Below are 26,003 nucleotides of genomic sequence, written 5' to 3'. Positions count from 1 at the left end.
TTTACAGTATAATTATCTAGATAAACTTTTTTTTTCATGATTTGACTGCTGCTTTGTATTGAAATAGATCCTTTCTATCAAAGGGGAATCAGTTCACGTATGCAGACAAGCACCTAAATCCACACTTCACTTTACACCTTCCAGTAGTCCCGTGGATTTTAATGAGACAACTCAGGTGTCTCAAGTTATCTGCATGCTAATTAAACTTTACTGGACTGGGGCCAGATTTCTCTAATAGAGAGGACTGACCCTTTCATGACACTTCTGTGTCAATATATCTCCCAGATGAATGGGGAAAGCTTGTTTTCATAAAAAGAAACGTGGAAGAAAAAAAAACATTTCAAATTGAAGAGGGGGGCAGGTAAAGGCTTATGAAATAAAAGAATAATTTTCCTTTGAACCTGGGAGTTACTAGTGCAAAAAGCTAGGATTTCAGAATAAAAGGCTCAAGAATGAATCATTTCCATATTTTCAATGAATTTATAGACCTTGCTTACTGTAGACTATGATAAAGAGAAGTCCATAATCTCATTTACACTCATCATTAAAATAAGGAAAAAAACCCTATGACAGAAAGATTTTTATACCCTATTAACAAAAGACTTCTTAGTTGCCTTTGAATTCAATGACTGAATTCAAATTAGAAGCAAGAGGTTTTCATTTATATTGGCGCTGGGATTTTTTTCTTGTGAATGGTAAACTTCCCTCCCCCCCCCTAAAAAAAGGACCCGCAATTTGGTTGTATAGCTAATTAATTAGAGCTACTTGATTGTATAGAATAAATGCCCTCCCAAATTAACTCCCCACTTTGCATGAGAGGGGATTAAACACTCTAAAAAATGGATAGCAATTAAATGCAGAAATCTAGCACCAGAGGGTTCTAAGGTCATGTCTCCAAAATTTGCCTAATTTGTAGCCAAAAGCTTGATTCGTGGAATTTCCATCTCTAAACGCTCCACCTCAGCTCTGCTATTCAAGACACTTGTGCGACCGTGATTTTACCAAGGCTCCTGTGAGGAGCAGTCGATTTTCAGCGCGACTGAAAATTCTTTCTATATTCTTTCTATATTCACTCTTCTAAGGATCACTGTAATTTCAGCATCTACTGAGGCCTCAAACCCTTGCTCTTTGAGATTATTATGGCCCAGGATTCACTGCTTAATACCAATATACCCTTTTTTCCTCTTGAGTTCATCCCTTATTTATTTGACCGTTAGCTCACGGTTTTAACACTGGCTTTGCAAACCTTCACTCTTATCTTGTTTTTCTGGGGTTTTTTTCTTACAATAGCTATAGGAAAAAAAAAAAAGGCAGCACAAAAAATGCTTCACAGAGCTCATTTTCTTATCAGGCTTTCTTATCCCATTTGGTAATGAAATCAGTGTGTGGGCCAGCCTGGATACGGGAAGGATTTGTACTAATGTCCAGGCAATATCCAGCTGCTGCTTTTTACACAGGGATGTTTACTGCCAGATTTCTTCACCTGACTCTTCATTTTTACTCCCCAAGACACCCGACATTGAAAAGACAAGATTTTTTTCCAAAGAAATAAACCTTGAGCAGTTCATCTGCAGTGCAACCCTTCCCCTGCGCTCCCAGCCCGTAGCCAGTTTGGGGCATATCCTACAGCTTAGCAGGAGGAAGGAAAATCAAGCTCCGTTTTGCTGTACAATAAAGTGGTTTTTAGCTCTGGGGTATCACTGAGTGATTCCAGGAAGACCGAGAAGACGACAATTTGGATTTCCAACTACACTTTTATGGTTGAGTAGCAATAGAAAAAATGCAGCATTTTTACAGTCTCACAAAAGATACAGGAGCCTGAAAAGGCTGAAGTTTTAGAACTGTGACACTACATGAAAACCACCACTTCACAGGCGGTATTTTCTATCACCTCACACTTGCTTCTGCAGAAGAAAAATGACCTCCTCTAATTCAGGTTCACTTAAAGTGCAGCTGATCATCAAGACCTAAAAGGAATTTTCATTTGTGAGGGTAAAAAAACCCCACCTTTCCTGTCCATTTGTGGAATTTATGTCAGATCTATAATGCAATAAGCTCAACACTCCATCAAACATTTTCTATTTAACCTGAAAGGGGACTAAGTCAAATCACTTATATGCCTATGTGTGTGATTTGCAAAGAAGAGCGAGTGCAGCCACAGTGGGGACTGGAAATACCATGGACCGATTCTCACGCCTTCAGAATAAGTATTAGGAACCTCAAGTGTTCGATCACAAAGCAATGATGAAAAGGTGCGATGTCCTATAAAATATCAACGGGAAGGGCTTAATGTGAAGAGTTCAGATTTACTGGGCTCAAGGCAAAAAAAAAAGGAAAAAAAAAAAAAAGAAGAAAAATGGTAGATTTTAGCTCTGGATTAGGCTGATGTCATGACCCAAAACCAGGAGCACAGCCTTTTAAATATTTATTCATATCCTCGTGGCAAAATCCCCCACAACTGAATAATGATTTCTGTATGTCTTTTTTATGAACCTTATGATAGAGTTTAACAGCTAATTATAATGTCACTACAGAGATATACTGAATAGATAAAATATTGGAGGAGATACCTCCTTTTAGCATCAGGTCAGTCAAAGCCAAGAAAAAGCCCTGTGCTCATCTATTCCCTGGGCAGGATCCAAAAATTAATTTCGATGCTAATATTGTATGAGGGCAAGCGTTAGACATCAGCTCCAGGACCGTGACCTCAAGATACAAATACATCTGGAGCTTCAGCACGCAGTTGGCTGTGGGGCAGGCGGTGAGGCTGGTTGAAGACCGGAGGACACCACTGCCTGGTGCTTCCATACAAGCTACTCTATAAAAGGAGATATAAAACTCATAAGGCTAGAGGGAGCAGAGTCTACAAACCAGCAATGAAGGGATTTCAAGGGAAAGGTCCGCTTAACTTCAGGTTCCTGCTTTTTAAAGTCTTTGCTGGCAATCTCCGGATCAATCTCTGCAGTTCTCTGTTGCTTTCTCCCCTTCGGAATTCTGCAGGATTGTTCCATCAGGGTTATGTATTGCCTGAAGGGGGAAGACACCTGACTGACATGCATTTAAAAAATAGGACAGCAAAGCAAAGAGTAGTTTAATTGGTTTAAGTGACTTATTGCCCTATTACTTTATGACAGAGGACATGTAAAAATGTCTTGAGTTTAAGAAAATGTAATAATTAATTAATTCTATCTACCTGATTAAGGAAAGTAACAGGTATTCCAACATGGGAATTTGCTAAGAGCCTTTTAAACCTGAGATGCCCATAAGTGGGGTGTAATTAGCAGCTGTGGTCTATAAGGGAATTTGCTCAGCTGGCCTGCAGAGAGCTTGGCCACTTTTGCTCTGCCAGTGGGGATGAGGGAGCAGTGACTGCGCAGGGCTGTGTCAGTCTTCTCTTCTAGGAGGTTTGTTCAAGCAGAGAACTACATCAGAAACTTTGTAAAGTCACAAATATCTTCAAAATTTCCCTTTCATGGGTATCTAACTACGGCTGAGATATCAGCCATATATGTTCAGCCTGGAGAAGAGAAGGCTCCGGGGAGGCCTTATAGCAGCCTTCCAGTACCTGAAGGTACAAGAAGGCCTACAAGAAAGCTGGAGAGGGACTTTTTACAAGGGCATGAAGTGATAGGACAAGGGGTAATGGCTTTCAGCTGAAAGAGGGGAGATTTAGACTAGATACAAGGAAGAAATTCTTCACTATGAGGGTGGTGAGGCACTGGATCAGGTTGCCCAGAGAAGCTGTGGATGCCCCATCCCTGGAAGTGGTCAAGGCCAGGTTGGACGGGGCTTTGAGCAACCTGGTCTGGTGGAAGGTGTCCCTGCCCATGGCAGGGGGTTGAAACCGGGTGATCTTTAAGGTCCCTTCCAACCCAAACCATTCAGGATGCTATGATCATGCTCATGGGTAGTATTAAATATTCAGAATTGCTGGTGAAATGAAGCACTCTTTCTTGCCACCTCTTTTTCAATGCTTTCTCTCTCCACTCCCATTTTAAAAGAAGAGAAGAGAGATCTGGGTTCCAGAGGAGTGGGATTCAGCAGTGGGTACTGGAAGACCAACCTAGTTTGGAGGGATCAGGTGCAGGAGCAGGATCAGTTCTGCACACCCCACTGCCCAGAGGCACAAACAGAAGTTAACATTTACAACGGAAAACTTTCTACAAGAAAACCAGTAAAGGAAACAACATCCGTCTGGCTAATGACTCTGAGGACAAGTACATTGAGAAAAGCAAGAGAAACCATACACAGAAATAAATAGCCCCCAACACCACAAAATAGCCCGAGGCAGACCAGAAATGAAGTTACACACAATTCTAAAAAGTAAAAATTGTGGTTTCAGTATAACAGTGAACACAATAATTTGAATGCCATATATAACCCAGCAACATGTTTTCATCTATGTGACAGAGTCTAGAAAAACAAGTTTTTTCATTGCTGCAGCATTTGCTTTATTTATTTCCATTGCTTTATGGCAGACGATTGCCATAAACTTTCAGTTCTTAATTTTGCCTAATAACAAAGTTCTACACAGTGTTTGTAGGAAATATCGCATCTGCTTATGTGAGATTACTCACTCAAAAAAAGGCAAATTTATTTTTCAGGATGACGGGATTCTTTATGAAGATAAGTAACATGCCCCAACCTCCTCTCTCTTTACCACGCCTCCCAGTTATAACGGTTAAAATGTAAACGGATCGCCTTAGAGAACAAATAGCCCTTTCAAGGTAACCAGGCTTACTCACGAGAGTAAGGCAAGTAGAATTGTATCCTCATAAAGTAAAATGCAGCCCTACGTAAAGATGAATGGACTCTTATATATAAAAAACAATTCAGCAGCACTATTTGGCAAAAGCAGTTCTCCAACAAATAAGGATTTATCTACTGTCAGAAACTGGATTACTCACTGATGGATAGCAAGTGCTTCCAGTAAAAAATGCAGAGATGTTTTGGTAGCTTGCTTGTTGCAAACATCAACCTAACATATGCTGTATGGCAAGAAAGCTATGCTTGGAAAGCAGCATTAGAATAGAAGAGGGTAAAGCTGAAATCTCGAAGGTTGTCTGAGCCAAACTGGAGATTATCCAAGCTAAAGGAGTAGGGTAAACATTTGAAATGAGATACCAGCCTGCAAACCCTCTTTATTTTTCCTTAATAGCTCTAGTAGTTAGGGTTACTAAGGCAAATATTGTTACTGAAATTACACCAGTTCACGTGAAGACCAATTCTAGCACTGGGCCTACTTTACTAACAAAGCCGATACCATATATATCATAGAAATGTCCTCATTTGATCCAACGGTGAAGTTTTACAACAGCTCTCTAGAAATGGTGCTGCTCTGGAACCAAACCCAGAAATGAGCTGGAGAGGCACCGTCCCCTCTTGCTCCGCCGTGCCCCACGCTGCCATGCCTCCCACCCATGAATGAATGTCTCACTACAGCCACACGCAGCCATTTAATCTAACCCTGAAACCAGCCCACAGCTTCATTCAACAGTGATCCTATTCTACAGCCTTTTTTTTTTTTTTTTTAATAATAATTTTCTTTCTCTTCCTTGCGCGCTTGCTATTTAATTTTTAAGTAGGTTGCACGCTGGAGTGGATTGCAGTCAGTTCTTTTCCAGCATACATAAATAGTCCTTTCATTATCAAAAAGGCAAGCCTTGAAACAAGAGTCAAGCATTTGGCGCTGGTTCAAGTTACTGTAGCATAACAGGAGACTGGAAACAAGACCAAGTGATTAATCTGGCATCGCATTTAATTCATTTTTATCACTTGTTAACTCTGATTTTAAGGTATTGCCTTGTCCTGAATTTTTATTCCAGATTGTCAGAATGAAATGCTAGATTATTATCATAAAATTGTATATATATCCACTTTCCATTCTGCCAGAACTTCTTCAAGGTATGGGACAGTCTTGTGCTCTCTATTTGTTCCTGAACTGGAAGTCAGTGGTTCAGATGAGTGATACCGGAGCCTTTTCCCCCCCTCACTCTTACCTGTTTGAGACAGAAGTGGTGTGTAAGGGACTTTCGGTTCTATTGCACTCATGGGAGGAGGTAGCAAGGGGTTGGCAAAGCTGCGGAGAGGGTGCGTAGGGCGGACGCAGGCGGTGGGGATGGTTCTGCTCGGGGCGTCCTCGGTGGTGGAGTGCTCAGGTTGCGTCTGCGGTAGCAAGGACGGCTGCTGTGGTGCTGGTCCTTCGTTTACAGCTGCAAGAGAATAGTCAAAAAAAAAAAAAAGAAAACCCAAAGAACTATTATTGATGTATTTTTTATGTCCCATTTCCTACTTTTATGGTCATTTTCAGCAGAAGGGACAGTATTAGCCTCCACCCTCCAAGAAGGTGCGGAAAACGTGTAAACAGTTCCATCAAAAGTTATTGGCAGACGAATTAAAAACCAGATGTTCCTCAGAGCAGCCGTGTGCCCTTTGAAGCTCAACACGTCCTCCTTTAAACAAAAACCAAAAAACAAGCACGATATTTTTATCTCCTTCTCTCGATGTGCCTTTAAGTATTAAAAATCAATAAACACATAAATACATCACGTGGAGATTGAAACAAGCTACGACTATGGAAACTCATTATATTCAGCATGACGGTGCTGTTGTAATAACGGAGAATAGCTAGAGACAAAGAAAGGACTTAATTAATTTCCACATAACCAATCACCAATATTATTTTTCCTTGAGACAGCTGTAACATTTAGTGTGCCAAAGCAGTAGGTTGCTCTTTTATTTGCCTATTTTTAAAGTCCATTCTTCAGAGATTTAAATGTTCCATGTCAACCTCCTGATATAAAAGACAGCTTCCCTACGTTCTGCAGTGTTTCTTAAAAGCTTTCAGTATCAACCTCTGTCATGGACTTTCCATGCCAGAAACCAGAAGCAAACGTAGTATTAAGGAAAACAAAGGTTGAGACAAAGAGAAAAGCCCTTTGTTTCTACAGCCCTCTAGAAACTCATGTTGTACCCAAACTATAAATTACAATATGTAATTGGTAATATTGTAATATGGTGAATGGAGTTAAATCCAGTTGGCGGCCGGTCACAAGTGGTGCTCCCCAGGGCTCGGTACTGGGGCCAGTCCTGTTTAATATCTTCATCGATGATCTGGACGAGGGGATGGAGGGCACCCTCAGTCAGTTTGCAGTGACACCAAGCTGGGTGGAAGTGTCGATCTGCTGGAGGGCAGGAGGCCCTGCAGAGGGCCCTGGCCAGGCCGGGGCGATGGGCCCAGGCCCCGGGGTGAGGGTCAGCAAGGCTCAGGGCCGGGTCCTGCCCTGGGGGCACAGCAACCCCAGGCACCGCTGCAGGCGTGGGGAGGAGCGGCTGGGAGCTGCCCGGCGGGAAAGGGCCTGGGGGTGCTGGTCGACAGCCGCTGGACATGAGCCAGCAGGGTGCCCAGGTGGCCAAGAGGGCCAGTGGCATCCTGGCTTGTATCGGGAACGGTGTGGCCAGCAGGAGCAGGGAGGGGATGGTGCCCCTGCGCTGGGCACTGGTGAGGCCGCCCCTCGAATGCTGTGCTCAGCGCTGGGCCCCGCACCCCAAGGCGGCCATGGAGGGGCTGGAGCGTGGCCAGAGCAGGGCAGCGAGGCTGGGGCAGGGGCTGGAGCACAAGGCTGGGGAGGAGCGGCTGGGGGAGCTGGGGGGGCTCAGCCTGGAGAAGAGGAGGCTGAGGGGAGCCCTCATCGCTCTCTGCAACGGCCTGAAAGGAGGCTGGAGCCGGGGGGGTCGGTCTCTGCTCCCCAGGAACAAGCGATGGGACGAGAGGGAACGGCCTCAAGCTGCGCCAGGGCAGGGTTGGGTTGGATATTGGGAAAAATTTCTTCCCCGAAAGGGCTGTCAGGCCCTGGCCCAGGCTGCCCAGGGCAGGGGTTGAGCCCCCATCCCTGGAGGTATTTAAAAGCCAGGTAGACGTGGACATGGTTTAGTGGTGGGCTTGGCAGTGATAGGTTAATGACTGGACTCGATGATCTTAAAGTTCTTTTCCAACCTAAACGATTCTATGATTCTATGAATATGATTATCATTGTACAGGAGTTTTCAGCATGGGTATGGTCCACAGTGTTGTCTAACATCACCTGTACTTTGAATGCAGAAAAAGGTTCTCCTGAAACTTATTAGATGCAAAATCCTCTAATCCTGTAGTCTAAAATCAGAGTATCTTCCATGGAGCGCGTGCAGTGAAGAAGATGCTGTGTAGGAAGAGGGATAGAAGACAGCAAGAGGGGGGATGCACACTCACACATCCCGACGGCATCGCCCAGATTTATGGCACTGCTCTTTACCTAACGCTGACTCTTGGTCATGAAGAGAAACTCACTGCTGCTGTTTACACCAGGAAACAATACCGTACCACATTACTCAGACTTTAAGAAGTTTAAGAAAGCAAACAAAGACAGAAAAAAGAATTCCGAAGAAAAGAGATTATTTTGTTCTTGTAAGGGAACTGTACTTGGAATAAACAACAGCCTTCAAAGTTTTGAAAACTTTAAAACCTTTAAAATCTCTTCCTGACCACCATGCCTGCCAAGACAAGCTGAACTAGTTCAGAATTAATTACTAGGAGGACTGATAAGTGTAGGTCTGCTGTGGTGCTTTATGGATGGCAGCGAGAAATTCATTTCCCCATGCCACAGGAAAGAGCCTGCCACTTCTATTTCTATTTTCTTCCTATTGCAGGATGAGAATAAGCGAATTGGATGGAAAACTCCATCTCATATCTTCTTTTCCAAGTCCTGCATCACGAGTGCCATTGAGGCTTCCCTGGAGCTCGGGTCCGTGGCTTCTCCTGGCCCCTTTCCCAGCTCCTGCTCCACTGCCCCAAGGAGCAGCACTGGAGAAAGTTCTCCCCATGGTGAGAGTGCCCACAAGGCCTAACATTATTTACAACCAGAACAGTGGAAGGAAACAAACTGGTTAGTGAAGAGCCTGATCACAACAGGAACTTATTTAATTTGAGCGTGTCGGTGTTGTCCAGTGTCTCCACAGTATCTATGCCAGCCAGGATGGCTCACAGCACAACAGTTAATCATGCAGCTTGTGGCAGGAAACAGAAATCTGGGAAAAGCTCAACCTTTTACTGAAGAAAACAACCTTCCTGACACATAGATAGCAGAATTAGTTATTATACTGGGACCCAAAATGCTCCAGAGGATCTGGTTTCTTTCAAAGCCTGCCGCAACAACCAGAACTCATTGTGCAAATAACATGCAATTACAGAGCCAAGTCAAATCTCAAGGCATTTTATAATAATTAATGTCAAAGTATATAAGTAATTACAACCTACTAAGTGGCAAAACAATTTTGAAAAATGGAAATGAGGATTTGTCCTCATTTCCACAGCCCCATTGCTTGTTCCTATGGCAATATCACAGACATCCCTGGCAATATTGAACACCACGGATAGGAACCCAACTACAGGATCCAGCCAAGGTCAAAATCATCTACAGTTTGTAAAAGTTTGCTCGACCGTGTCTCACTTTCCTTGTTTTCACCTTCATCGCTCTTTGCATTATCATGCCATCGCCCTAGCTCACCTTTTCCTTCCTTGCCCAGCAGACCCCTCTCTGTTTTCTGCTCTGAGGACTAATATTCTCCTTAAGGAGGCCAAAGATATCGAGGTTATTTGTAACAGGGCAGAGCAGAATGACAGCTTAGCTCATTCCACCCTTACTCACTGCTCGCACATTCAAGAAAGTGTCACAGCGCGTTGCTGCTCTAGGCTACCATGGGCACTGGTCCCTTCTCTCCCTTCACCCTGTCTTCCCTTCAAGGAAGATGGAAAATAGTATGTGAGCCTCATAGAGGTATACATCTGAGGTTACAACGCTTTCTGGAGCAAATCCTTGGTGAGGCCTTTGCTTAAAGTAAAAATAAAGCCTTTTGTCTATGCTCTTAGCCTCAAAATGTCTTTCAACATATTTGTCAAAGTCTGAACTTCCGATGGAGCCCAACACTTTTCACTGGGTCCTTAAGGATAGTTCTTTTGGGATGCTCTTGACCTGCTTGGAGAAACAAGTAAACCAGACACTTACTGCTACTCACCATCAAATAAATACCTTCTTGGTATTTTCTGCAGTGGTGCTCTCAGATAACAAAGCTTCATCAGCTTTATCAGCTAGCATCAGCGTAACAGTCTCTGCATTAAAAGCCTTTCTATTAAATTACTGGTTTAGCACATGGGTACGTTTTATCTTACGGATTTAGTTGTACTATCTGGAGACCTACATAACCATTATTACATAAAAGATTTCAGGTTATCCTCCAGCTATTACTGAAGAGAAAGGTGTGATGACTCTATTAAAATTAGAAGCTAGAGTTTGGATTTAAATATTGAAGGTAAGTGGTCTAATGAAGGTGCTTCATGCTTGAGAAGACTTTTTTCTCAAATCAGATGTGCATGCTTGCAAACATAATGAGAACCATCAATTTGCAGCTCACTCAAGTCCCTGCAGGAAGAGAGGATGGATTGTTTATCTGAAGGATGGATGAAGATGAGCACATCGCTACTGCTGCCTACATCACCTACATCAATCCCCTGCCTAGCAGCCAGATACTTGCCTTCATACACCTCAAGAGAAGTGCCCAAGGATTCCGATTATTTCGACTAATCCAACTATTACCTTATTTTTTTTTACAGAAAGTAGACTCCCAATTGATCTTTAGGATAAAGCAGACAACACCATGCTGCATTCCAGTTGTGATCTTTTGCTCTTGAATTTAGTAAAATATTTTGCCAGAGTGAAGAAAATATTATGCTACACATGAAGAACTGTTCTAAAGCCCAGTAAAACCAATTAGGGTCTCTCATTGCTTTGGAGAAGCCTTGGGTAAAGCCCTACTTGCATTCATCTTATATATGAGGAACACTGAGAATGAGCTTGCTTTGAACTTCAATAGCCATGGACACTGCTCACCAAGCAGAAGAATAAATATCTGATATAAAGTCTTTTGATCTTCCCTTTGCTTTCGCATAATTGTTGGTTGGTACAACCAGTTTAATGAATTTAGGTCTCTGAACATATTTTTACATTGTATATCTTCTCTGAAGAAGTAACACTGGAAATATTCCCACTTGGATCTGTAGCTGTTGGCTCTGCCACAGTCTGAGGTAATGAAAAATCAATACGGATTGAACACAGAAGGCAATAACAACTCAAAGTATGTGATGGTAGATGGGGACTCAAAATGACTGAACTTTATTCCATATCTGCTAATGGCTTTCTGTGTATTTTTGAACTTATACAGGTTATAAACACCACGGGACCAAGACTGTACACTTGTATAATGCTGACAAACCAGGGCCTCATTCCTGCTGGGATCTCTGGATATTATTGTAGCACAAGCAGTAATATTTTTTTAGTACGTTTATTGTCAGGTTACTACTCCCGTGCAATTTTAGGTACATCCCAAAGAATACTTTTGAGAAATACTTTTTAAAAATTCCTAATCTAAACGTGAATCACGGGAACATGGCAGAAGCATTTTTATATCATCTGTGGTTAAATCCAAAGAATTACATACTGAAAAAAATAAATTGCTTTGCTGATGATTCTGTTTGTAGAGGAAAACAAAGAAAGCGAGGCGCTAAACAGGACCTTATCCACAGCTCCATTGCAGCACTCATCCCACTTCTGTGAGATGTGGCATCCCTTGCTGAAACCAAACTGGGCCGTTGAATAAAAATGACCATTTCCACTAAGTCCAGAATCCCAGGAGGGATTTAAGCTTCCCAGCTGGATGGGCTCACTGTAGAGCTGACCGGTCACAGCCAGAAAGCCAGCTCCGAGAGGAAAGGCGCTCAGCAAATATTTGCTTTTGTGCATCTCTCTTTAACAGATCAATGTAGGTAAAGTTATCTCCATTCCATAATACTTTTCTATGGCTATCTCAAGCTACTAATATAATTGTTTCATTGTTGTGGTTTACACAACTTTCAGTCTTTCTTTTTAATACTAGAAAATAATCTATCTCTATTTAAAAAAAACCCCATATTTTCTGAACATCCCCAAGTTTTCATCATGTGGATTATCAGGGCAATACACTGATGAATGGCTCCCTCTAAAAATGATGCTGTTTGTTAGACCGGTTGTAGTCTTTGGGGTTAGCCTAAAGAAAAGTACTCTGCCTCCAGTAAAAGTGTGGTCAGGATCGGACCGCCCCAGTACCTCCCAAGTGGGAGACAGTTTCCTCCAGCTCTCTTCTTTCCCTACTGGAGACCATGATGGCTCAGTATCTCCGATAGCTGTGGCAGAGGAAAACAAAGAACATCTTCTTCCTTCTGTAACACATGGCAAACTAGGCACGTCACCATCTTCTCCTACCCGTCTTGATAAAATTGTAAGCAGCGGATGTGACGGAGCTCTGGAGGAGCCTGGAGGAGAAGGCAAACCGTGGGAAGGATTGCTGACCAGACAACAGTCACTTTATTATGGCTCAGAGATGTTTTCTGTCTGGAAAAAATTGATATTTAGCAATTGTATTTTATGGTTGGTAGTGTCACCAGCAGTAATCAAACAAGCAAGACAGCCTATTATTCAAGCTCTGGCTGGGGCCTGACTCCCCTTTCCATTTTCTTTAGTTTCCTCTTCAGTAGAACATTTGTCCTAAAGAAAAGTTGCAGCTCTCGAATCTTCAGGTCAATGAAAAAGGCCTTCAGAAACGGAGGAAGGTGTTCGAGCATTGCCTGCACGGCAGGATGCAGAGCAACACCCTTGCTAATGGCGTGGCATATGATTTATTCAGGGATTGCTACATCTTGATCAATAGGGTGCTCGGTCACGCAGTACCGCAGCTAGGCTCTGTCTCAGAGGAATTATTGCTGGGTATTTCTTTGTCAGACACAGCTGCAATTGGTCAAGCGTCAAGTGAATTCTTCACTGAGGGGTAAAACACGCAAAAAAGCTTTATGTGTCATCTCTATAGTCTCTTTAACTGCTAGTTGCTCTCAACCGCATGATCGTATTAAGAAAACAGCCCAAAATAAATAAACTCAAAGTGTTCAGGGCAATTTTGTCAATCTATCCCCATCCTCTGCTGCAGTGAGGTGGTCGGTGAGGCAGTGGGAGGTGAGCCACAAACGAAGCAGCTGCTTCTCAGTCGGATGCGCTGGAGATTGAGCGCTCTTCCAGATGGGCTGACGTCACCCGTGCTGGCGTTCGGCAGCAACAGCACCGGTGCTGAGAAAAGCTTCAGACATCATTTCAGTAAAACGCTTTTATATCCCTTCATCCCTCCCTGGACTGAAAAGTAATGAACACTGCCATGATACAAACCTAGTGAACTGCTTGGTTGGTTGTGACAGTGTCAAGTATCACTAGAAAACAAACACTATTTCCACTATTTTGTCTGTGCCTTCGCTTCATTGCCGTGGCGGTGAAAATGTAAGGTACAGCGAAGGAAGAGAATATTTCATTTGGAGGTATTTTGTATGATCTGGGAGCTTTGGAAGTCAATAGTCTTTGCTAGAGAGTGCTACTGCAATGGCGGTAACAGGTTGTCATTGCACATTGTAAGGGGCTTAGATAATTTTCAAAATACCACACAGCCTTGATTACCCAGACCTCAATAATCTGAAACTAGCCGTTATCCAAACAAGGCTATGTCCACTGCTTTTGAATTATTTAACGGGGAATTGCCTAAATTACCTGAAATCTTCACTGCCTGAGCTTTTTCAAGGCCCATCAGGTCTTCTCAATAATTAAAGCTGTTTTGTACACAAGCTTCTTGCAGAAAACTTTTGCGTATTAGCAATCGTCTGTTCAACTCTCAAGCATGCACATGCATGCAAACCCGTACCTTTCTATACAGACCTTCCCACAGGAACAGCCATTGGATCCAACGGGATTTCAAAGACATTCCTCTTTTTGGAAATCTCACCTGCAGATTACTACACGTGTAAATCTAGTGGCCTGCCCAGGCAGAAGCTGGATGCACCAGGGATGTGTGATTTTGGGGGTTGTGCCTAACCGATCCCTCCGCAATCGTGCCCCAGCCAGCACTCCGAATGGAGCTGCCTGCATCCCTGAGGCATCAGCAGAACTAGGGAAACCTCCCTCACTTTCACAGCTGGACTTTGGATCTGAGGGCTGGAGGTGCTCAGATCCATTACGAGCAAGTCGCGATGATGATGGCTGGGCAAACAATTCAGTCTTCAAATTTTTCTTCTTCCGTCTCCACGATGAGGCAGGGGGTAGTTAATTTTATTTTTGTTCCCCCCAACATTTAATGTGTGCCAAGCAAGAAACTGAATCTACTTTGTTTCTGTGCGTTGCGTTTGTGGTGGATTTGGTATTAATTTAAGCAGCAGATCAAAACCTGATTATGCCAGCGAGGTCCTCCAGAGAAAATTGCTGTCTAGCTTTGAAAGGACCTCAGCAACCACACTGAAGAGAAGGGGAATGGCATTAGGGTGATGACTAGGACACCTGAACCCACCTTTTACTTACAATCCCACCACTGGATTTCAATCACTGGTCCCCAGGGACCTGTCTGAACTGACTGAAGGCAACAATCAAATAGGAAAAATCAGTCATTTCAAGATGAGCTCCCCGTGGACCAGCAGCACAGACTCTCTGTGATGTGAAAAAAATACGTGCAACAGATTGACATTAATCTGTCAATAATTCAGACTTGATATGCAGCAGAGTTAAGGGAGAATTGTAAGAAAATATGAGCCCTCCAACTATAATTAATATGCCAGAGCACGTTCGTTAGGCTTGAACAAAGAACAGATGGCTGCCGGTGGGAAGAGGCTTACAAGTAAGTTGTGAAGGTGAGGCTGGGGCTTGCGCTGCGTGCGTGAGCTTTCCCCAGCCCATGATAAGGTGAAGAATACTTATGGGAACACACAAACCACAAATCTATTACTCCAGAGGAGTAAAAACGAATATAGAGCTCGCTCTAGAGAAGAGACGAGTGAGGTGAGACAGGATGAACGGTATTCAAAGGGATACAAGGATCTGCAAAAGGAAGAAAATAAACTGTTCTCTATGCCTGCTAGAATCGAAACAAGAAACAATTGGCTTAAATTTTAGCAAGGTAGATATGAAAGAAAATGTTTCTAGCAGCGAGGGCAGCTAAGCCTGGGAAGACACTGCGTGGAGAGGTTGTGTAAGTGCTATCATGGATGATTTTAATGCGTGATAATACTAGATTCTGCCTGGAGATGAAGAAGAGCTCTTGAAGCCTGCATTTTTCTGGGAATATCCTTATGAATAAAGCAAAGGAAATTAAAGTACAGTGAAACGACTGACAGACCTGCAGAAAAGACAAGATTGGATTAGAGATGCAGGGACTTTTAACTTTTAAGGTGTTCAGTACAGATTGGAAATTGCAACTGGAGCTGCTGCTGGAGAAGAGGTAGCCCGTGGCCAGTTGCTCTTACCCAGACTGGACTTATCCTGGCTCCCAAAAAGCAGGGCGGCATGATTTGCATTGGCTAGAGCTTTTACAACCCGATTGTAGAAAGCAACCTATTTCCAAACACTTTAATAGCAAAGAGCAGAGGAAAAGCACTGTACTGACTTCTTCCTGCTCCAAAGGTCCTGTCCACAGAGAGGGTCGGGAACGGCACCGGCCGAAGGGTGAACTGCGGGTGCGGGTATCCGCAGGTCGGGGACGGCAGGATCCCGGGGTACTGGGCACTTTCTAGTGTTGGCACCGGAATGGCGCTGACGACAGCTAAAAGGAAAGAAGGAGAGAGAGATTAAAGGAATGCTTTCGGAAAATTAAAAAAAAGTCCTTAGAGGGTCAGTAGGGAACCAGAAACAACCACATTTCCAAAGCAAAGTACCCAAATGCTCGGTATAAAACATGCCTCTGCCCACAGAACCCACCTCTGTATACAGAAATATGCCTCTTTCTTTGGTATACATTGGATAATTGCCAGTGCAGTCTGCAATTACTTATCTGTAAAATTAAATAGTTTTTTGCCTGTGTTCCAGCTATTCAACACATTTTGGGGGGTGCTTTATATCCCTGGACAAATAAACGAGAAGGAATGGATCAGGCAATTTAAGGGCTTGTTTCAGTTGTTTAAGCACAGGTCCCTGGGGCCATTTCTGATGCTTTAGGAGAGCCTGCAGCCCTCAGCCGCTGCTCTGGAGGAGCGTGGGCTCCTGCACCTCTTCCATCATGTCTGCCAGCTTCACACCAACGTCCCTGACACCCTCGGATGTCCCCAATGGCACAAGACCTCATGTTTACCCATCAGCTGAGGCTGCCTGGGCAGCATTCCCCACTCAGGAATGTCCAAGCCTGTAAGGAACAGGGGTGAGACGTGCCAGCAAACCAGTAGCTAAAAGTCTGAAGTTGAGGTTGAGCTCTTGAGCTGAATTTATGTGGAATGCTTTGATTTGAAAGCCGAGATCATAGCCTGATGAATTCAGGCTTTGCTGTGAGTTATCTCCTTTAATTTCAACAGGCAATGCTTGAAGAGCGGATAATAATAATGCTATACAAATCATAAATTTCTTTGTAGCTTTTAGGAAAAACTTGGAAGCTCTCATTAAAGTTTTGCCCAGCTAAACAATAAGCAGAGATTTTTGGCTCCTTGCTGATACGGTTTGGCTTATCTAGCACCTTTCACACATGAATTATAAACAATGCTGTAAACTTTAAGATAGTCATTACAATTACTTCTAGCTCCTAGTACATCCATTACACAGAGCGGCGAATTGGGCTACCTGCCCAAGGTCACACAAGAAGCCATGACGGTGCCAAGGCTTTAGAATCATAGAATCATAGAATCGTTAAGGTTGGAAAAGACCCTTAAGATCATCGAGTCCAACCGTTAACCCAGCACTGCCAAGTCCATCACTATACCATGTCCTCGAGCACCACGTCTATCCATTCTTAAAATACCTCCAGGGATGGAGACTCAACCACTTCCCTGGGCAGCCTGTGCCAGGGCCTGACCACCCTCTCGGTGAAGAAGTTTTTCCTAATATCCAACCTAAACCTGCCCTGGCACAGCTTGAGGCCGTTCCCTCTCGTTCTATCACTCCTTACTAGGGAGAAGAGACCGACCCCCACCTCGCTACAACCTCCTTTCAGGCAGTTGTAGAGAGCAATAAGGTCTCCCCTCAGCCTCGTCTTCTCCAGTCTAAACAACCCCAGTTCCCCCAGCCGCTCCTCATAAGACTTGTAAGACTTGTGCTCTAGACCCTTTACGAGGGTATTTTTAAGAACACGGCTTTCAGCGAGACAACGCTGCACTTCCAGAGGTAACGGACAAGCGTGGAGATGAAGAAAACTCATGAAGAAATGCTAACCTGGGTGATTTGAGCTTCAGAGCTGCCTGGGTTCAATTCATCCACTCTCAGAAGAGAATTTCTACTATTCAGACATTTCATTTTGTCTGTATAGGACATTTTTATTGACAATATTTATAACATTGCTGCTACAGTGAAAAATATCACTCTTTATTGAATCCTATTAAAGAACAACTTGTTTTTCAAAGTCCACTCCTTCATTTCTTTTTAGGGTGTAGATACCTAGCGCTTTCATTTTCAAAATAAGATGGGATTACTATTCATTGCAGTACTCTGTTGCAGAGGAGCTGGAGAAAAGGTGACATCAAACATTTTCAATAAATCTTTGCAATTTCAAGCAGATATGACAACAAATCTGGTCTGTCATAGCCTGTCAGCAATTGAATTTGCGCTTAATATTGATATACTAAGACACTGAAAACAGAAGTTCCCTGATCAAATCATGGAGCTCCCTAAACACTGGTCTACATTTAAGATGTACTGTATCGTGTAAAAAAAGCAGCACCCATGAACAGCTTACAGAAATGACAAAGTAGGACATTTTGAATTGCATTCAAGCACCCCAGAGGCTGCCAAAGCAACGGAGGCGACATGTTCGTATTTCCCTGAAAAAAAAGAATTGTTGTGATTTTCTGCCTTTTTAGGGAGGGGGATAAACAGAAAAAACCCTCCCCTAAACCTCTCTCCAAACGGATTTACTCTGTGAGCATTTTACTTTCCTCTTTCGTAAGTAAAGATTACAAACAGAAAACAGAATTACAGGTACAGTACTTGAACGTGATACCCTGCAGACTTTCTCAATTATTTTTCTCTGTAAATGCTCTTTTCCATACAACAGCCTTGGTATTTGTGACTGCCTGTATTTCAGCAGCATGAGAGCCATCAAAGATATCACTAAAACCTTATCAAATTTATCTGGTTTATGCTCCTTCCACTTCAGCAAGCAAAGGCGCATTATGGAGTATATTCGTGCTGAAAGACTGCAAATACTGATTACTGAGAGGAGCGTGAATACTTCCAGATTTGGTATTTAACAATTAACAGTATGTGTTTTTTACTTCAGAATTACGATGTTGCTTCTTCAACCTATTTAATTGCTCACTGCTGACAATTTCTTTCAGTATCAGGCAAACAGAGAGAAATTAATTAAAGCATCTAATCTGACAAAGACGCAATTCTATATCTTCTGGGGAAAGAAACATATTAAGCATAACTCAGCCTGCACAAATGCACAAATAAGACTCTTAATAAATCTGAGTTTAATTATTTGCAAATCATACTATGTTGTCGCTGTAGATTAGATTTATACTGTTGAAAATATAAATAAATAGAAAAGAGGACATCAAAGGACCCTCACCCCAAGGCGGCCATGGAGGGGCTGGAGCGTGGCCAGAGCAGGGCAGCGAGGCTGGGGCAGGGGCTGGAGCACAAGGCTGGGGAGGAGCGGCTGGGGGAGCTGGGGGGGCTCAGCCTGGAGAAGAGGAGGCTGAGGGGAGCCCTCATCGCTCTCTGCAACGGCCTGAAAGGAGGCTGGAGCTGGGGGGGTCGGTCTCTGCTCCCCAGGAACAAGCGATGGGACGAGAGGGAACGGCCTCAAGCTGCGCCAGGGCAGGGTTGGGTTGGGTATTGGGAAAAACTTCTTCACCCAAAGGGCTGTCAGGCCCTGGCCCAGGCTGCCCAGGGCAGGGGCTGAGTCCCCATCCCTGGAGGTATTTAAAAGCCAGGTAGACGTGGTGCTTGAGGACATGGTTTAGTGGTGGGCTTGGCAGTGCTGGGTTAACGGTTGGACTCGATGATCTTAAGGGTCTTTTCCAACCTTAACGATTCTATGATTCTATGATTTGTCAAAATGCATCATTTCACTGAAAAAACTAAGTATGTTTAAGAGCACTTTTATCTATAAGCTGTAGAATAATGTTGACTTGACTTGTACTTAACTAACACTGCTATTGACCCATTGCAATTACAATTGATTTGGTTCTGATTTTGCTTACACCACTCCAAGTCTATTCATTTTCTTGGACTGCTGCCCTCCTTTCAACCCAGGCCAACCCAGGAGGAATCCCACTCAAAAAAGGGCAAATTGCCTGACTGTGAGATTGGCGTGGTTACAAGATGGGAGTGTTTCCCACGGCATGGTCAGGTGGAGTAAGAGCTTTCTCCCCCTCAACCCAGAGGTCTTCCTTCCAGACCATAAAGAGGGTGGAGGCTGAAATGTGGTGATATGTCCAGCCCAAGGCGTGAAGAAGTGGAATTCAATCTCTCCTTGGGCGCCTGTATCCTCCTAAGGGTTGGGTACTGAGGCTGAGCAGCATGACCTGAATCACACCCATAATGAGCACAAATTAAGGGAACACATGAGCACAAATTAAGGGAATTACTTAGCTCCTACTAAGTAATTTAGTGAACAAAGCCATGGTAGGTTATTCCCTCTCCTCTCCTTCATTCAGTTCCTTCTATTTTTTTTTTTTTTTTTTTTAATGTATCATTTGTGATTTGCCCTTCTACAAACCTACAAATACGTGCTTACATTTAACCATCAGAGCTAGAAAGAAATTTTGTGATGAAACGGATTTCTGTCAGTATATGTTCATTTTTCTTAACTCAGACTATTTACACAGATGTACCAATTCCTATGGATTTTTGATCGGATCTATTTTGTGAGGTCAAAGGTAGAACTTCTAGCTAAAAGCTGAGAGCTACCAAGAGATTGACCACAGGGCTGCTCAGAGGAAAGGTGGAGACCCAAAGCCTCATCCTCCACCGGGAACTTCATCACTGCCAAACCCTCTCTCCGGTGCCTGCGGGCTCTCACTTATCCCTTTCCTCTGCTCAGATGTGAAACAAGGTCACCTCAGAAATTTTAATAAGTTCTGCAGGATGGGAGAACCTATCTAATGCTCTCCAGCCTTCCTGTCTTTCTTGTGTACTTTGCTGCTTCAAAGAAGATTCACTTCATCTATGAAATTTGTTTGATGATAAATGCTCTGCGGTCACTAAAATTTAACACCTATTAAAAATATATTTTCTCCTCATTTACTTGGCTCTGTAAGAGAGCTGCTCCATATTAAAAAAGCACACAGTGGCACGGCCAACTACTATAGACAAAAGAAAATATAGCAGAAACGGCAATAATGTCCAGCTGATTATAATGATTGATAATAATAATAATAATAATAATAATAATATCGCAATATACATCTGTGCAAAGCCTTCTGCTCTGGCAGCTTGAACTCTTACCCCTGGTTTCCAAGTTTTACAGTAGGAAGACAGAGGGATTTATCCACCACTATCCACCTGGTAAAAACAGAAACAATGATTCTTTAGGCTTAGCCTGGGCTGAGTCTAGCAGAAGTATGCTTTCTGAATTCTCTCCATAGTTTTTCCACTGATGCGTTGTGAAGCCCTGGCAAGCTTCCAGGCCTTGTATTTTTTTTTTTTTTTATGAAGAAAACGTTGCTGATGCTATTTAACTTTATGAGGCATAACTAGATCATATTTGAAAGATCGTATGAGATCTTCAGATGGGTGAGCACGGCTTGCGGGATGCAGAAGGGGGTTGGGGGAAGGTCCTGGTACTCACGAGGGTTGTTTGGTTGTGAATCCATGGGGATCATGAGCTTGGCACGGGTGGCTCTGCGGGCAGCGAGTGAGCGCTCTAACGTGGACATGCTGCTTCCAACATCTTCTGTCTCAGGACCTAGAGAAACCAACACAATAGCTCAGTTGAAAATGCTGCAAATGAATGTTTCTCTTCACCCTATACAGAATCATAGAATCATAGAATCGTTAAGGTTGGAAAAGACGGTTAAGGTCATCGAGTCCAACCGTTACCCCAGCACTGCCAAGCCCACCACTAAACCATGTCCTCGAGCACCACGTCTGCCCTTCTTTTAAATCCCTCCAGGGATGGGGACTCAACCCCTGCCCTGGGCAGCCTGGGCCAGGGCCTGACTGCCCTTTCGGTGAAGAAGTTTTTTCTAGCAGAAAAGATCAATAGGTTTTTTTAGAATTCAGTTATTTTAACTGATCATTAAATATCGTCACCTGCAAAGAGCTGTGTAGGCTCTTTTGGCTGCCTTTTCTGAACAAAATTATTGTTTGCATTTTCCCGTAAGAGAATTAAGATATCATGTCCCCTTTTTCTTTGTCTCTGAAATTATCTTGAAAACCCCATTCACTTCATAAAAATATGACATTTTTCTTGCAACTTCCTTGTTATAAAACTATTTTAAAATTCAAGTATCGAGACCAGAAAAAGGCTGCATAAATTCAGGTACCTACAACACCTGGCAGCCAAGAACGGGTCTTCGAAATACATCTGAAGAATGATGTGAGATTGTGAGTCCTTGTGAGATGCCACGAGGCCCCATGTCCTGACTGTCCGGTAATTCACGGTGGCTTTTCCAGCCTGTGCATCTTGTTTTTTTTCTACAAAAGCCATGGCAAGTTAAAGATGTGCCTGGAAATTCCCCTTATTTGGTCCTGGATCACAACTAGCACATCTGGATCAGAGAGCTGAGATACGCTGCCTAATGTCCAATCCAATTCAAAACTGTCCCAGCAGCTATATCAATTAGATATTCTGTTTAGGTCTTGAAATGTGGATGCTGTAATTTAGTCACATTAGTATAGGATATTTGAAGTATTCAAAAATTCTAGAGAATACACTTGTCAGAAAGAAAGCGTGCTTGGAACTGGATGTTCGGTGGAGTAATTTGCAAGGAAATAAAAACTGTATTTCTCTCTTCATACCTTGTCTCACATGAACCTTATATTTATGTTACTTTTGCTATTTTAATAAACCATGGATGAAGTCAGTTTAATACTGTCATACAGTTAAGCTTAATACCCACTCAGAATATTCATCTCTGATGTACCCAAGCAAACACATATTCCTCAAAAAAGAAAAAGATCTGCATGAAAAGACTATTTCTTTTCCAAATCACTCTTCTCCGAATTGCAGGACTGAAACGCCAAGTCTTCTATCGATGGCCATTCAAAGACCTAATTGCTAGTGAAAAGCCAGGGACAGTATTACTGAACTGTGTATTACAGAATGGGAAGAAACATCAAGGCATTTATTTATGGCCCAAGGCGTTTACACATAAAATATCTAGCCCAGCCTTTGTCATTAACTTGCTCATACGCTGTGATGACTTCCTACCATGCACTCGATTGCAAGCGTATTGCGATCGATGAAGCTCTCACATTGATCTTTCGGGGCCCTGGATCACCTCTCCTGATCATCAGCAATATCTGTTTAGGCAAAGGGAATCTTCTGGATACGTTTTCCCAATGTCTAATATAATGAGGACCTTTGCTTTAAAACCAACAGAAATCGTTGTCACAATTATCTTCTAAATAGTAAACTAGCAGCCCAAAACACAGTGTCAGGAAATTCGATCCATTTAGAAATTTGAAAACTGTTCCTTTTTAACTTTTCTTTCCTTGCAAGAACAGGAGCTACGGAAAAGGGATAAAAACATCAGAGGCATCTGAAAAAGCCACCTTCATTATTGACAGCCGATCTTCTGGAGTTATTTCACTCCATCGCCCACACGCAACGTGTTCATGATGAACTCAAGACAAGCATGTTTATGTTTTCAACTTCCATGCTGTGTTTCCCCCTCCGTCCCCCTCTGTACTCCCAACCTGCCTCTCCCAGGACTTTCTGTTATTACGGTGGAAAAAAACGTTATCATCAGCTAAAGTGAAACCTGTGATGTGCTGTGTGCACTAAGGTTAAAAAAAGGAGGAGGAAACTTCACTGAAACCACATTTTTCTTACAGAATTTCTTTCTGCATATCTGTAAGTTTTCTCAAGTCTCCCTGGCCCAAATTCTGCTCCCGGTGATGCTGCTGACCTTCTTCCTGATCATGTTCTCCCTTTGCTCCATTTCTCATTTCTTTTTTTCCCCCACTTACTTCTCCACGCACCCTTTTTCCTCTGTTTTTCTTAGCACGGTATGCAAATATAATAACATTCGACTTCCAGTTGAATTCCTGAACTTAAAAATTGTTAGAATGGTGTAAAAATAAAAAATTATGGGTTTTCCCCTGGTCTGAAACCACTGCAAAAATCATCTAGAAACATCTCTCCTGGTACCCATAGCAGAACTGTCAGTTCTTCCAATCTCCTCCTGGATCTTGCCAGGTTTAACCCTCTGTTAGAGACTCCATGCGCTGGGCTAAGGTCACTAACCAGCAATATCAAATTAATTTAAATAAAATTTATATGCTGATGATGGAGAAAAAAAATTGGAGTACATGGAATGGGGTTGGACTAGATGACCTTTAAGGTCCCTTCCAACCCATCCCATTCTATGATTCTATGATTCGAATTTCCCCAAATCTACAGAGCAAGTGAAAACCAGCCAACGTCTGTCTCTCCGGCCCTCGGAGCCCCTCACCGGGCTGCGGGGTGCTCTTGCTGCCCAGCTGCGTTTCCGACTGGCTGTGGCTGACTGGGGTGATGTCCTGGCAGCTCTGCATCGGGGAGTCCCTTCCTGCGGGGTCCGAGCCCGTCGGCTTCTCGATGTTCTTCATTTCCATCTCCTCGTGGTGTATCCACAGATCCGGGGGTCTCAGGTCTTTCTGGCTGCCCTTCCTTTTACCAGCGCTGTGGGTTGCACGTTTCCTGCAGCAAAAAAAGATCAAAACGGTCATGTAAGAACATTTTTCCCCTTTATAAGACCAAAAGAATGATGTCTACTCATTGGTGTCTCTCTAAGGAACCCCTCTGGTTGTGCCCTTCAAAGGACAGCAGGTATCTTGGTGTGGTCCTAGGCTTCCTGGAATTTGCTCCAGAGGATGGGCCTGGGGCTCAGCAGGGTGGGTCATGTTTTGCACCCCTTGATGTAGAAATTGGGGAAAATCACTATTCCTGGAACAGAAGGGAAGGGGCCGGTTTCACCTCGGGAAGAGCAGCACTTGCGGAGCGCCTGCGCCTACAAACAGCGACTGAAAACTGCCGAGCCCATTTCTGCCACGTTATGTGCGTCTTATACCTCCCATAACGGCACGTGGCTTATGTTCTATTTCTTTAAATATACACTAAAGCAGTATTTTTATTACAGAAAAGCTCAGAGATCCAGAGTAGTTATGCATAGGTATTACAATACGCTCTCATGTCAGCGGGCCACCTCCTCTGGGATGGCACTGCTCCGCTGCTCTCGGACTTTCACCTTCCCTCAACTACACAGGCTATTTATAACAAAATACGCATGTTTTTCTGTTCTAAAGAAAAGACATGCTCCTTAAATATGGAGCAAAATGTCTAATTTACAGCTGTAGAGAAAGTCTTATCAGGAATCTATCCATTTAACTAACTCTGAAAGAACAGTTTTTCTGGCTTATTGTGAAGGTTTTTTGCTCAGTAATCCAAAAGTACTCTTACTCCTTTTTTTTTTCCTTTGTACATCTCAAAATACTTTGCGAAAGGAAAGTAATATAACTATCCCAAGTGGAAAAGTAGAAATACTTGTGATGTACAAAAAGCCGCAGGCAAATGTTTTCAAATTCATGTGCACTTTTAGGTAACAAAAAAAAGAAAACCTTGATTTCCAAGGACACTGAGCGCTCTCAGCTACTTGTTACCCCCATCATATGCTCACCCCAAAATACAGCTGGGTAACTCCTGAAGGGAAAGCTCTTTCCCGAATCCATGGAAAGCAATGGAAAAACCTCTCGCTGGCGTCCCTAGGACTCACACCATGCGCATCCTTTGTGTAGGTGTGCTCAGATAACTGCCCTTCCTATCGGACAGGCAGTATTGTGAAAGGTGGCATGGGATTATTTTACCCGAAAAAAGCTTGAGGAAATTTGAAACTTTAAGAAACTCCAATTGTTGGAGTCAATTTCTGTTCTTCGCTAAATTTTCGCAGCCTGGTCTAGAAAGCAAGAGATACGCGTCACGACTGGGTGCATCACCAAACATTTCGCTTTCAAGAGAAGGAACAAACATACCCTATAATTTAAAATGTCACTGAGGGCACAGCCTTGTCTCAGCCCCAGGAGCCGATGGCAATGGCATTTTACTTCCGTAGAAATATCCCAGGCCTCAAACTGCCACCCTTAAAGGCAGGAATTGTTTTAGGTCCTTTGACTGGCCGGTACCCCAAAACCTCTTCAAGGGTCAAAAGATTAATTTTAAAATGCGATCTGGAAAGTTAGCGGTAGAGGTGAGGCTGGGGTTGTTCAGAGATTTTTGTGAACAGCACTTAAAATAAATACGACTGTCGGTCTCTGGGTATAATTACTTCCTAGTTTAGTCCATTATTTTCTAATTGCCACAGGTTAACTATTTAAAATGACAGTATTGCAAAGAACAGGGCAGAGGCACTGCACTTTGCCCCTAAGGAATAAAGACAGTCCTTTAATACCTTCTTGCACAGACCCCAGCACCAGCCTGATTAACACCTACAAGAATAATTACGAGCACTTTCATTCAAACCCTAGCGTATGACCCGCCCGAAGTTAAAAAGTAAAGTTGTCCTTTCCGTCTCATTCAAAAAAAGATCATAATTTTGGTTCTAAACAAGGAACCGCTTTCTTCACTTCGGGATATGGCAGCTTTTTTGTCACTTGCAATTGAAAATAATTCATTTCTCCAGGCTCGAGCCAGGCAAGAGAAATTTCAGCCCCAAAGTAATTTTATACACAACTGTAAATAGGGGCTTATAATGAATGTGTCATTCCAACCGTAACTACAAAACTGCTACA

The 26,003-nt window shown here is 43.2% G+C and overlaps 1 protein-coding gene across 1 annotated transcript in view; it reads right to left on the bottom strand.

Moving 5' to 3' along the window:
* The window catches only part of LOC309601491 (netrin receptor DCC-like), a gene marked incomplete at both ends in the record, with an annotated part of 597,648 nt that overhangs the window by 9,210 nt on the left and 562,435 nt on the right, over positions 1-26,003 (bottom strand). Inside the window, 4 exons of the mRNA XM_082334517.1 lie at positions 6,000-6,212; positions 15,523-15,687; positions 20,863-20,979; positions 23,693-23,919. Coding sequence (XP_082190643.1) covers positions 6,000-6,212; positions 15,523-15,687; positions 20,863-20,979; positions 23,693-23,919 — 722 coding nt within the window. The remainder of the gene's footprint in view (positions 1-5,999; positions 6,213-15,522; positions 15,688-20,862; positions 20,980-23,692; positions 23,920-26,003) is intronic.

Source organism: Platalea leucorodia, assembly GCF_965183815.1.
Source record: "Platalea leucorodia genome assembly, chromosome: W".
In the NCBI taxonomy this organism is placed as follows: Eukaryota; Metazoa; Chordata; class Aves; order Pelecaniformes; family Threskiornithidae; genus Platalea; species Platalea leucorodia.
Note: the sequence above shows the minus strand (reverse complement) of the source record. Positions and strands in the feature narration are given on the sequence as shown.